The 14643-nt window shown below is 33.4% G+C and overlaps 1 protein-coding gene across 1 annotated transcript; it reads right to left on the bottom strand.

The window, feature by feature from the left end:
- Positions 1–276: 276 nt before the first annotated feature.
- Positions 277–8150, bottom strand: LOC114288056 (ammonium transporter 2 member 4). The gene is made up of 3 exons (XM_082913578.1): positions 7337–8150; positions 2246–2531; positions 277–931 (listed from the first exon to the last, which is right to left on the bottom strand). The coding sequence occupies exons 1-3, from the start codon at positions 7922–7924 to the stop codon at positions 369–371; spliced, it is 1437 nt and encodes a 478-aa protein (XP_082769704.1). The 5' UTR covers positions 7925–8150; the 3' UTR covers positions 277–368.
- Between the last annotated feature and the right edge of the window lie 6493 nt (positions 8151–14643).

Genomic DNA, 14643 nt, shown 5'->3' with positions numbered 1-14643 from the left:
GGCACTTGCAAGTATCTACCGTGGCACTTATATCTACCGTGGCACCGATAGAAGTGGCACTTGTTCAAAATGCCACAAGATCAAAAAAATATCATTAGAAGAATAGTTTTGTGACACTTTCAAATGTCACTAAACTAAAAAAATATTATAGTGCCAATTTAAAAAATTCGCTTTAGGCCCCTCATAAGTCATAAGTCAGGATCGGCCCTATGTACATGTATTTATAAATGAGATCATCGTGGAAGGAAAATAGACTAGTTTTCGAGTAGTACAGTATTTTGAGATTAAGGAACTAAGGTTTCTTTTTTATTTTTATTTTTTTAATTTTTTTAGTCAGTAATGATGGCAATATTTTACTGAAGGAAGTATCAAACCATTTGCAGATCATGTCTGGGAGTCTTTTCCATAACTGATGATGGAAACTCTTCAGCATCGTAAACAGAATTATGCTTGGAATTCTCAAACCTCCACCCATCAGCCCACAATGCATAAGCTTGCTCTCCATGTATCTCATCATCTCCAATTTTCAATTCCTCATCACTCATTCTAAGCGGAACGATCAACTTGATGAACAAACAAATCAAACTCGTGCTAACAATGTTGAGACACACAATGAAAGCAATTCCTGCAAGTTGAACCGCCATTTGTCGAAAGCCAGCACAAGTTCGGCCACTCTGGAGGCCATAAGCAAGGCCAATGTATTTGTCCCAGTCGGGAACCATGTAAAAAAGGCGACTCAATTTGGGTACTGCGAAAAAGCCTGTGAGAATGCCACCCAAGCTTCCAGCAATGGCGTGAGTATGAAACATGCCCATTGTGTCGTCTACATGTCTCAGTAGCTTGATCTTGTCATGGAGGACCATCATCGTGTACCAGGGAACACTTCCTGAGATTATGCCCATCAGTATGGCCGCCCAGCATTGCACCACTCCTGTTCAACAATATAACCTTTATAAATATGGGGTAATTATTCAGTAATCGGGAGGATGGATACGTATTATTCTATAGTATTATGATTGTAAAGAATGTGGGCAGATGGGATATTATGTTGGGTGATTGGAGAATATGAGAGGATATATTGAATAATGATTGATTAAGGAGTACAGACACGTAATATTCCGAGAATGATGAATAATTTCTCATAAATATGTACATGGGTATATATATATATATATATCAGAAATGATACATTCCTCTAATTTGGGAGCTTTAAAAGAATACTAATGATGTGAAAAATAAAAAAAATAATAATAAAAAATTAAGACCAAAACATCACATCACATGCGACCCACATATCAATTAGAATTATTAGAACTCTTAATTTAGAGTTGCCAATTTTTTTTTCTATATATATATATATATATATATCTCAAAAAAATGTTTAACTTTTAAAATTAATGAATACTTGTAATAATAATGTTATAATAATCATATTTTTTTATATTTTATTTATCATTTCATGTATTATCATTATATTAATAATAAATATTTTGAAAATTAATTCAAATTGATCAATTTAACTAACAGTCATGCATGTACTTATCACCCTAAAAAACAAAACAAAACAATATTTTGAAAATTAGACCCAGCTATTTGTATATTTCTTTTGTGTACCACCTTAATAAAAAGTTTAGTAGTAAAAACAATTGAACTCTGTTACATGTCGCACAAAGTACCTAGTTTCTCCACGAGACTATCTTTATATTTGTGTAAAAGGTAAAACGCTATATATTATTTATTCATTCTTTTTTACAACCAAAAATACTATATTTTTTTGGGTGGGAATTAAATTTATTAAATGAGTTAGCACTTGTATATCTTAATAGGTTTTTTTAGTTAATAAAGTTGGCTTGGAGCCATTGATTTTGGAGTGGAAATACAATAACTTGGCTAGCTCTAGAAGCAAAAATGGGAAGGCTTGCCATCCCTGCCCGTGATTTTTAGGATTGTTTTAAAAATTGATTATTTTAATTAATTTTTTAATTTTTTACGAAGATATGTAAAAAGAATTTTAAAAAAATTACTTTTTTTTTTATAGTGATTTCTTAATTTTTTAATTATTTTAGTATGTTGCCAAAAATAGTCATTAGTTAGGCTAAGTTTGGCAACTCTAATATAATTCATCTTTTTATCTTTTTATCTTTTTTCTATCACATTATCTCTCTACTTTTCTGCATATCTTTTCGTAAAAAATAAAAAGTATACTTATTTAGGTCATCCCAAACAACCCCTTAATAATGTTTACCAGCAGCAGGAGTGATGCAAACAAGGCCAGTGATGATGCCTTGTACAGCACCAATGACAGAAGGCTTGCCAAAGATGAAGGTGTCGAGTGTGATCCAAGTGAGCAAGCTTGTAGCAGCACATACGTGCGTGTTCAGTGCGGCTAGAGATGCGTCTGTGCTGGCGGCGTAAGGTGCTCCACCGTTGAACCCCGTCCATCCCATCCAAACCAGTCCTGCCCCTGCTAGCGTCATCAAAATGTTGTTTGGAGGAAACCTCGCCCTGTCCTTTTCCTCTCTCGGTCCTACCTATATATCATTATAAATTTATCAAGAAATGCAAAGAATTAAAAACAAATTTATTAAACATTTTATACAATAATCACTATTAACAATTCTATGTGATGATTGTATAGAATTTTTGATATTTTTTAAGGTTACTTTATATTTATGTAGAAATATAAGAGTTCTTAAAAAAAATTACTAATTTTTTTTTTTTCCATAGTACTCACATAGGTTTTGTGTAAAATTTTTAGCCTCACACCATATAAATATTGAGAAAATTTACTTATAAATTTCATATAGGAGAATGTTAATTCATTTACTTCGAAGAGTTTTCTTATGAACTACTTAGTTCTTTTTGTTTTAGAAAGTCGTATTTATTTGATTTAGTACCATTTGAATTTAAGTAAATGTCTTTTTGTAATTTATTTTTCCAATTTTCTTATTCATTTTTGGAATGAGAATGGTAATGTGAGGTACAAAAGATTCTTTTTGGGAGAATTGATGGCTAAAGTGTTGGTTATCGAATGTGGAAATCTACATTTCTATAAGTGTAATTTTTTAGTATTACATTGAAGTGTTATATTAGAGTGCTATGATTAAAAAAAATATACTAAGGAATTTTTTATGTATTACATTAATTAGAGTGTTACGTTTGAGAAAAATACACTAAGGAGTTTTTTTTTTTTAATGTTACATTTGAGAAAAGTACACTAAGAATTTTTTTAGTGTGTTACATTGGAATATTATGTTTTTAGAGTGTTACATTTGGAAAATGTATACTAAGGAATTTGTGTGTGCTACATTAGTTAGAGTATTACGTTTGTAAAAAGTAAACTAAGAATTTTTTTTAAAATGTTGCGTTTTTACATTTGATAAAAGTACACTACGAAATTTTTTAGTATTTTACATTGGAGTGTTACGTTTGAAAAAATTACACTAAGAAATTTTTTTTGGGTTCATCAAAAAAAAAAAAAAGAAGAAGAAGAAAAGAAAACCTAACAGTTTTTAAAATTACTATTTGAGATTTATTAGTGGTTGACCCTAAATATTATATGAAATGGGATTGTTTTGGGTGTCCTAAATAAGTGCACTTTTGTCTTTTTAGACTAAAAAGTTGAGGAAAAAAATATAGATGTTTGAGTTAACTTTTTGTCTTTTTATGAAAAAATATGTAATAAAAAATTGTATAAATAAAGTGTATAGGGAAAGAAAGTTGAGTAGGTTATTCGGCCCCCCTGTTGGGGGCGGTGGGTCTTACACAGCAAATTATTGTCTCATTCGGGGCAAAGTATTTGGACAGTGATGGTCTGTCTGTGGGGGCCACCACGGGTCCCATTTTAATAATCTGAACCGTTCAATATGTACAACTTGTCAAGTATTATATGCTTTAAAAAATCACGTTAATCGGATATCGATAGTTATATGATCGGATTAGTTTTTTTTCAACAGTTAATTATCACACCATCCGTTTTGTTTATACAAAATTGATTTGATTATATAGTTAACGATATCCGATCAATGTGATTTTTTATAGCCGTATAGTACTCGACAAGTTATGCATATTGAACAGTTTGGATTATCCAAACGGAACCCTTAGTGGGCCCCCAAGGGCCCAACATTACCATCAAACTTTGTGACTTTACATATGTAATTTTTTTTTCCCAAAAAGTATATGACCTGTCTTTCTGTTGGGACAGTACGGCTGAAAGTATAATTCAAATTTTTGTATTACAAAATGTATAAAATATTTTTTTAATATTTTTTATTTACTTTTATATAACTTTTTGACTTTTTAAATTTTTTTTTTGTACTCGCCAAGCCTGGCCTTACTTTTCTTTTAAACTCCCTAGCATTGCTTAAGTAGTAGACAATAGACAAAGCTTGTGTAGGTGATTAATTTTCCACTTCTGTTATTTGACTTGTATGAACCAGTGAGTTGGTGGAAACTGCCATTAATTTTGTTTGACTTATATGAACTCGTGAGTTGGCAAAGTGAACGTTTGAATTCTCATCTTCATGCAACATTACTTTAATAAGTATAATATGGGTTTAGCTATCTTAAGTTGTCATTTTAATTTAAAAAAGTGATTGAATTTAGTAAATTTAGTTTAAAATTAATTTTGGTAATTTAAATCATTTAATTTTTAAGATTTGTTAACTAGAATATTCATGTAAAAAATTAAAATAATTAGATATCAATAACTACATTTTTTAATCATATTTGTTTAAAACAAAATGAACGAAAAGTATGATTTTAAGAATAATCATTCATTTTTTATAGACTTATTTTGGGTTAATCTTGACAATTCGAAACATTTATTTTATAGAGTCCTATTGAGTAGATTATCAAATAAAAAATCAGATTGATCAGATATTAGGAGTCACTGGATCAGATTACATTTTTGTAAAAAATAATTAATGAAGATGAGAAAAGTAGTCTATCTATTTTTGTTTCAAACAAATAAGACTTAATTTAATTTTTGAAATGAATGATTTACTCCAACAATTTTACAAAATAAACTATTCAGAACATCGAGTGATGCCTGTCGTAGACTCCATTAAGAAATTGGATGGTTCAGTGCTTCTCTCCTACTTGAGAGGAGCTTGGCCCTAATAATAAACATTTAGAGGGAGGCAAATTAGAGAGATGTTAAAAAAGAAAAATTATGAATGATATAAAGGGAAATTATTCAATATTCCTAGAGTACCACGTAGTTGTACTCCCCAACTAATTATCATTTAATATGACTTATCATGTTCCATAATCACTCAATATAATACCAAACATACTCACATTCTCCACCAATCATAATATTATAAAATACCACGTGTTCATATTTGGAATTACTAAATAATTACCCGGATATAAAAGATTCAAAAGGGTATGCATGAAATTTCATAGGGAGGCTGCTATATGGGGTGTTTGGTGTGAATTTTAAACACCAGATTATAGATTTTAGCTTCCAAAAAGCTATTTTAGACTGTTTGTTTAAACTTTTGTTCACTAGCTTCTGATTTTGTAGGTTTTTTTCCTTGAAGAAAAGTGGTTGGAATCACAAGCGACTGGGAGCAGCTTCCGTGTTTGAGATTAACGGAGGCCATGCAAAATTACCTAAATGCCCTTGTCAATTTCAACTATTACCAAAAACCCAATTATATAAATCCCATTTCTTAAAAACACTGTTCATTCGCTCACTTGAGAGAGAGAGAGGCGATTTCCAGCATCGATTTTCGACGAGAACGATTTCCGGCGAAGCAAACCAGAGTTCTCTCTCTCTCTCTCTCTCTCTCTCTCTCTATATATATATATATATTCACAATCTGGTCAGAGAACCACAGCCATCAACGGCTCATGCATCTCCGACGTTGTTTCGACAGTGGTTAGGTCATCGACGGCAACGGTGTTCCATCTCCGGCCTATACCTAACATTAATATGAATATATATATATATATATATAAAATAACAATTTTTATATTAATTGATACTAATTGATGAACAAAAATCACAATTAATAACAATAATAAAGAGCAGAAATACAGATATAAATAATTAAAATGAATATATAAAAAATAATATGTAATGAAATCACAACATAAATATAAATTCGAACATGAATATTTATTAATTTTAATGAATTAATAAATTAAACAAAACTAACAAAGAAAGAAGAGAAGAAAAGAAAAGAAAAGAAAAGAAAAGAAAAGAAAATAAGGAGAAAAAGAAAAGAAAAGAAAAAAAAATGTATTATAAATGAAATCACAAATTTTATATCTTATAAGGGTAAAAAGGACATTACACAACAAAAAGTTATTTTACAGCTTATTCAACAAAACATTACTCTACTGATTAAATTTATAATCGCACAGCTGCACCAAACACGTTAACAATTTATATTTAAAACTATAATTTATAATCTGTTAAGACCGAACAGGGCCACAAGCTGTTGTCATGATATGTACTAGAAAAACTAATTAATGCGTCCACCGATAATAGGAGAAGTTATTGGTTGGTGTTATAGTATTGTCACGTGGTGTTTTAATGGTATTGTGATTGATGGAGGGGCAAGAGGCCATAAATTTATGTTGAGTGATTGAAAAATATGAAAAGACATGTTAAATTATGATTGGTGTGCGGTATGACCATATAGTATCCCAAGATCAACCAATAATTTTTTTCCATAATAAGGAGATCCTGCGATAGGCCATCAAGATACTGTGGTGCCCCTATGGGGTTTTTTTTGAGCATTTTTTAATAATTTGAATCGTTATATTGTAGAATTTGTCGAATATATCATTCATGTAAAAAATCAAGTTAATTAGAAATTCGCAATCCTATGATCAGATTCTAAATATTTTTTAAAAAATTATTAAGATCATGTTAACTGTTTATTTTTTAAAAAACAAATGTACACTTGTTATTAAGCTATAGACGTAAAATAAATTTGATTTTTTTACATATATAATTCACTCAATAAACCCTACAACATAAATACTTTAAATTATTTAAAAAACTCAAAAAATATCTCCACTGAGGCACCACAACACCTTGCTGCACTAGTCACAGCAAGATCCATGGTCCATAGGTTTCTTCTGGTTACAAGCCTACATGTCATCAAAGTTTTCTTATCAAATGTCATATTGTCTTTATCTCATTTCATTTCATTTGATTTAGTTCATGGAGAACAACCTTTATAATACCAAACATAGGCAAAAGCTATTATGTGAATCGATGCACCTTATGTACCATAAAACATAAATATTAGTAAAAGAGAAATTTAAAAAAAAAAAGAAAAAAAAGAAAAGAAGAGATAAAAGGAGAGAGAGATACCCAATAAGCAGCAGTGAATCCAGCAACACCAGAGGAGAGATGGATAACATATCCACCAGAGAAATCAATAACTCCAAGCTTTGCCAACCACCCATCCGGACACCATATACTATACACACCGATCGTATACGAAAACGTCAGCCACAGCGGCACAAACATCATCCATGCCCTAATATTCATCCTACCCAAAACAGCTCCCGCGATCAAAATCAACGTTATCGCTGCAAACACCGATTGGAACAACACCATCGTTGCATTCGGAAAATACCCTAGAAATGCCTGCCCTAGCAGAAACTTGACGTCCAACGCCACGCCTGGTTTTCCCCAGAAGTCGGTCAGCTTATCTCCGAATGCCATCTGGAAACCCCACCCTACCCAACACACGATAACTGCTGCGAACGCGTAGAGAGCCATGAATGCGGAGTTCACGGCCCATTTCTTCTTGACCATGCCTCCGTAGAGGATTACTAGTCCTGGGATGCTCTGTAGGCCGACAAGCGTGGCAGCTGTGAGCTGCCATGCATTGTCGGCCTTGTTTAGCCACTCGGGACTTGCCTCATCGGGGAGGAGATTTTTTGGAAGCTCCATTGATTATATGGTATTCCAAGTGATCTTTCTCGACTATTGAATCAACTACTCTTTTTTAAGTCTAAGCGAAATATATCTCTAGCTCCTGTGGTGTTCCAAATATACTATTTGAACTTGAAATTGCGAAGGTTGTGGGGTTTGTTGGGTAGCTATAAGAATTTTTCAGAATCTTATTTAGGAATGAGGCTCATTGCTTTGGTTGATTGGTTGGTGTTAGCCGGGAATTATTTACCAGTTTTGGAGTATTATATATATGTAGCTTCAAGCTAATCAACTAACATTTACTTTTATTAGGTAATTGAGAGTTAAATAATTAATTGATTTATGTTGTGTTTGAATTAATCATGCATTTTGGTAGATAATTTAGAAAAGCAAAATATATAAGTTAAGTTCTTTCTACATTTCACCCTATTTTTTTTTCCTTTAAAATCCTTCCTTATGTAAACTTAAAATCTAAATACAACTTTAATTTATTTCAAATTTACCTTGTTATTAATACAGTATTATACAGTAATTTAAGAGTATCTAATAATAATTTTTCGAAATGTTGGTATGCTCGAGCTGTGTCTTTTCTCTATGAATGGATATGACTTCAAGGCCGGCTACTTTAACCACTTGGCTCACATTTCAAGTTTTCTTTGAATAACTTTTATTTTTTTTTTATATTTTTTCCCTCTCTCTCATTTCACTGTCAATGAGGGCCATGAATCAAATTTTTACTCCATAGAACAGCGACTGTCAAGCTATATATATATATATAGCTCTCTAAATATAGAGCTTTAATTTGAGCTCTAATGATGTGTCAAAGCAAAAAAAAAAAATAAAACAAGGCACAAACATCACATCAGGGTGGGACTCACCTTTCCATTAGAGCTATTAGAGCTCCTATATTAGAACTCTAAAGCATTTTTGGTTCTCATATTGATGCACAAAGGGGTACAAGTCGGCCTGCTCCCTGTGCGTAGTGATTATTTGGTAATTTTGAAAGGAGAAAAAACTAACATTTCCAAATTATTAAAAAAAAAAGGGATAGAAAAGAAAGGGGAAATAACTTTACAGACTGTGATATAGTAAAAAAAAATATATAAAATCATGAAAAAATATTTTAAATATTAAAAGAGTGCTGCTATTAACATCTATCAAAATTCTTTGGACCCTTCATTTCTTTGGACCCCAACCCTAAATTCTAAATTTTAATAATATTTTTTGGACACCCAATTTATTGCCAAATCTATCGATATTCATAATATTTTTACAATGAAATGCACACTCACCTAATTTTTCACTTCTCTCTTTCCCTGACTCACTCATTCTTCAAAGTTTGGAGCTTTGGTCCAATATAGAATTTTTGGACCCCAACCCTCCACTCTCGTCACCGTCTCGACAGTCAACGGAGCATTCCGACAACTCTCATCTTTTCTGAATGTTCTCCGTATCGCCGAATCAGTAACCTCTCTCATCCTCTCATCATCATCTTCTTTGTTGTTTTTTGTATCTTCGACATCGCTGAGATCGATCGAAAATACTCCAATTTTTACGTAATTTGCATAACCGTTTGCAAGATGAGAAAAAACAGAATCATCGTCTGAATCGCCATCAGAATCATCATCTGAACCGCCATCAGAATTCTGAACGTAGCTCAAAACAATTGGTTCACCATTGTGTAGCCGAAAAAATGTATTTTGTTCAGAACTGTTTTGTCGAACAATAATGATTCTGTCAGCACTGTATGTCCGAACAAAATTTGTTCATCACTGTGTAACTTGAATCCATTCCAATTCACCACTATTAATAACATAAATTAGATTCATTCAAAATACATAACTTAAATCCATTCCAATTCACTCTTTTCCATTCTAAGTTAGTTTAACAAAGAAAATTACATAACTGACTATCTGCATTAATGTTCGGAACCTATGTATTGAACGAAAGGACTATGTTCAGTACTATAATACGAAACACAATTCTAACAGTCAGCAAACCAATACCGAACAGCTCGAACGAAACAAGAAAGATCGAAAACGACCGAGAATGTTAATATAAGACAGATAAACTTATCAATGGAACGCCGGTCTCACTAGAATTGTTGTCTTCGTCCTCCATTGCTCTACACAATGAAATAAGTGATGAAGTATACGTTATACTTGAAGCAAAACTTTCAAGTTCAATAGCGTTGATGAGGATGATACATTCAGGATTTAAAATGATTATAAAAAATAATAGATTTAGGGTTTATGTTAGTTGGTTATGAAAAGTAATAGGTTTATGGTTTACAAACATGGAATACGTATAGTTGGACTTGGAGTTGAAGGTAGGGGTGGCGATGGGGGTGAGGGTGGGTGTCCAATATTATAGAGTATTAGTTCTTATTGATAGGTAGGTGTTCTATTTAATAATGTCATTTAATTTAATTTTACTTTAGGGTATAATTGTAATAAAAAAATTATAAAATGGGAGGTCTAAAAAATTTTGACAGGTACTAATAGCAGCACTCATATTAAAATGCATAAATTTTACAGAAATGATAGAGATCCTTTTTTTCTTGACCCCCACAATCTCTCACAAACACATGTAATAGGAACAAAACAAAACAAAAAATAAAAAACAAATTTGCCAATCCCAATACAATGGGGTGCTTGGGGTCAAGAAAAAAAAGAGATGTCAACCTTTTTCCTAAATTTTAACACTGATCTATAATTGTTTTTATTATTTTTAATGCTACAACTTTGCTGTTTTCCTAAATTTTAACACTGATCTGTAATTTTTTTTATTATTTTTAATGCTACAACTTTGCTGTTATTCCCCATTTTGAAATAACGTTTCACATTATTCAACAAATAGTACTTGTAATGTTAGCTTGTTTGGTTTCATTTTCAGAAAAAAAAAAAAATAATAAGAATAATTTTAAAAAATTAGAAATTAATTTGATAAAAATAATTATCAAAAAGATATTTTTAAATTTTTAAAAAATTAGTTAGTTATGGCCTCTCAAAAGATAAAATAATATAAAAATAATAAGTGTTTTTTATTTTTTATTTGTCTCACCAAATTACTTTTTAATTTTTTTAAAAAAAGAAACAAAATCAAACCAAACATGGCCAAAACTAAACAAAAAGGGAAAATTATAAAAAAATAAAAAATAAAAAATCATGTAGTAAATTATAACAAAATAAACTTAAACTATTTAATTTTATCAATTTAACATCTAATCTTTTAATTTATTTTTAAACTAAAACCATCAATCTATTTTCATTAAATAAAATCGATAAAAAAAAATATATTTTGATCATTAAACTCAATATAAATATATATAAAAAATTTAAAATATCATTATTTGTTGAGTTTAATGACTAAATTTTTTTTTCGTCATTTTTATTTAACAAAAATAAATAAATTAATTAAATTGAAATAAATTAAAATTTTAATCTGATAAAATAAAAAATTCAAAATTTACTCTATTACCAAAGTCAAATTTTAATTTTTTTTGCCTATAATTTTTCCAAACAAAAAACAAAAATATTAGATCCTATGAACTAATGAAGATCAACTTTAGGCATCAGACAAGCAATAATTTGCCAGTGTCTTGCAGTTTGGTGCTTGGCAGCTTTGAGCATCTATGACGCGACCACGTAGGCTGTATTGAAATTATCACCGAGACTCATTCAAATTTGTTTGAGAATGGTCGTTATGTTTACAAATTAATATAATATTACACAATTTTTATTTTTTATTTTTGTCCAGTGTGTCTAAATGCTTACAAAGATTTGTTTTGAAAAATTAGTTAAAAATTAATTTTTTAAATTTTTTTTGGAAAAAAAAAAATGGAGAGATAATATGCTCAAAAATAAGTTAAAAGTCAAAAATTAACTTTTAGCCAAGTTCCCAAAACACCTAAGAAAATGCTATGAAATAATTAACGAACCTCTTTAGGAAAAATCAACTTCTTCAAGATTAAAGTGTTTGTATGGGGAGTAAATATTCATTACTTCTGTACTCCTTGCAGCCAAGTTTTACGTTACTCAGAATGACGTTATACAACTTGAAAACATAGCGACGGTAATCTATTTGGCGGGTGTGTTGCCAATAGGGATAGCAATTTAAATCCGGCCCGACAGGGACCCGACCCCCCGACCTCGATTAATACAGTTTTTTCCTGAAAAATACCCCCGACAGGCCGGGGATGGTATTAAAAAAAAAAATCCCCGGTCATTTTCGGACCGGGGACGGTGATAAGAAATTCCGCCCCGACCCCAGTCTCGACCCTGGCCCCGCTCCCCATCCCCGTTTCTGTCCTGCCTAATATATATTATGTACTCATCTCTCTCTAATATATATTATATACTCTCACCTACCTACCCACTAATATATATCAACTCTCTCTCTCATCTGCTAACAATCCCAAAACAAACACACATCCTCTCATCTCTCTCATTTCAGGTCGATCTCTCTTCATCTCTGACACCATGATTGATTCTCTCTCAAGCTCTCACTCTCGCACTGTCCGCGACGCCGATCGTCACTGTCCGCGACGCCGATTGGCCTCTTCCGTCGTCCATGGCCTCCATCGTCGCAGTCACAGCCATCCATCGCCTCCACATCTCCGATCGTTCTGCTCCTCCTTCGTCCACCACGGTTCTGTATGTGTATTGTCCTCCATCTGTATGTGTTTATGATCCGATCGTCCACTCTCTCTCTCTCTTTCTCTCTCTGTGACACAAATCTCAGATCTGTTTGTGTATGTATACATGTATTGATGATTTTTTTTATGTTGATGTTGTTGTTGTTGTATGCATTTACATGTTGTGTATGTATACACAGATCTCAGATCCGATCTGTCTATTTTCTTTTTTTTTGGTTTATGATCTATTGATGATTTTGATATGTTGATGTCGAAAATGATACGTTGATGTTGATGATGATGTTGTTGTTGTTGTTATTGATTGTGGTGTTGAAACAGATTTGGGGGGCGAGGAATTTTCGGGTTCGGGGAAACCCGATCCCCGTTGGGGGCGGGGATGGGGACAGTGGTAGGTTCCCCGTCGAAGATCGGGGCCGAGGCCGAGGCTGGGGAAATTTTCACAATCGGGGATCGGGAACGGGGAGTGTGATCCCCGGCCCCGCTTCGCCCCGCCCCACCCCGTTGCCATTCCTAGTTGCCAAAAAACCTCTCTGATAGTCAAGTTAGCACACTCAAGGAAAAAGAAAGAATGTAGAGAGAGCAAGAGAGCGAGAGAGTTGTTAGAATTTATTTACCCTTCTCAGAGTGAAGTCATCCACCTTATCTAGGCTACTACCTTACTTTCCAAGATTGTGTGCACACTATTTCTATTATCCTTTGCTGGATGAGTGGCAGTACTGTCCTCTCTTTTCCTTGCACGTGTGCACTTTAATATTGCCAAACAACATTGGCCAAACCGCTAAATGATATTAATGCGTACTTTGAGCGGATTCCTCTTCTTACTCCATTGGGCCATGTGGAGCGCCCTGACCGAGCCATCACTTATAGCTCAATTTCATTTCAATCATCTTCAACCGCACTAACTCTGCATGTTCTTATGCCGAGCTAACTCTGTTTGGCTTATCAAGCTGTCTCACAGCTTGGCCAAGCCTTTTCAGGACTCTTTGCATTCATCCCGGTCGAAGTCCTCATTTGCTTGTTACCAGCACAACTTCTATATGCTAGCTCGGTTGGGGATCTTTAGCTCGGTTCTAGATGGCAGCCTCATCCTTGGTTCAGCCCGGCTATTACCGAGGTGTAAGCTCCGCTTGGCCCACAACCCAAGTTCATCTAACTTGGTTCGACATTCGAGGCGACGTGCTAATCTGATTGTTCAGTCTAAAGAGAAGGCCTACAATAGATTTAGTTCAACCCATTTTTTCGACACAAATTCCCCTATCAATTTCCTTTTAATTCTATCTGTCTCAGCATGACTAGGATTACCATATTCTGCTGAGCTAAATCCTTAGCCTGGTTTCACGCCTTTAGAGTGGTGCACTCACTAACCATTCTGACATCACGTCTCTTCTAGCATTTTGATGGAGTCATTTCTTGGTGCATGCATGGAGTAGTTTGGTGGGCCCAGCTCATTCACTATGCTAGGCCCATTTTTGTTCGTTATTGCTTATTTTGCTCGGTCTTGATAGAGTTCAAGGTTGTCTATTACTCGGCCAGTAGAACTATTTGACTTATTTCGAAATATCTCAGTGATGCAACACTTTGTTTCGCTCGCATTTCATCTCCTCTGCTTAGTTTGTTGGTGTGCGACTGGTCCATCGTGGGCTCGTCTTCGCTCAGTTGTCTTGGGCTGACCCCATGTGTTTCCAAAATCTATTCAACTCACTGTGGGCCATTTCATACTTGCGAATTAAATACCATTGTTGAGCATAGAGCTTTGTGGTTTGCAATTGGAATGGGCCTACAGCCTTTTGCACGTCGTAGCTTTTCACGATCATGAGCGTCTCTTCAGAGCTTGATTGGCCATGTCTTTGATTGCTACTCGGTTCATTCTTGTCGATCTCCAAACATAGCACGTTCGCACTACTCGATCATGGCCTTGACTGACTTGCTCAGTTTTGACGAGTGGGTCTATTTGTTCGACTCGCTTCATAGTGATCAAAAGGTCACGGTTGCATTTGTTGTACATGGCGAAATGATGGCCTAACTCTCGAGTACACCTTTGCTCGGTTGAATCCTTGCTCGGCCGTGGGTTTTCTTGTTG

The sequence above is a fragment of the Camellia sinensis genome, chromosome 2 (assembly GCF_055761805.1).
Source record: "Camellia sinensis isolate YWXY chromosome 2, ASM5576180v1, whole genome shotgun sequence".
Lineage (NCBI taxonomy): Eukaryota > Viridiplantae > Streptophyta > Magnoliopsida > Ericales > Theaceae > Camellia > Camellia sinensis.
Note: the sequence above shows the minus strand (reverse complement) of the source record. Positions and strands in the feature narration are given on the sequence as shown.

Bases quoted from the DNA above. Each gene is read 5' to 3' on its own strand.
- LOC114288056 (XM_082913578.1), bottom strand. From the start codon at position 7,924: ATGGAGCTTCCAAAAAATCTCCTCCCCGATGAGGCAAGTCCCGAGTGG. The intron at 2,532-7,336 runs GTATCTCTCTCT...AATGATATATAG, and splicing joins GATTCACTGCTGCTTATTGG to GTAGGACCGAGAGAGGAAAA. The intron at 932-2,245 runs GTAAACATTATT...ATTGTTGAACAG, and splicing joins TTGCATCACTCCTGCTGCTG to GAGTGGTGCAATGCTGGGCG.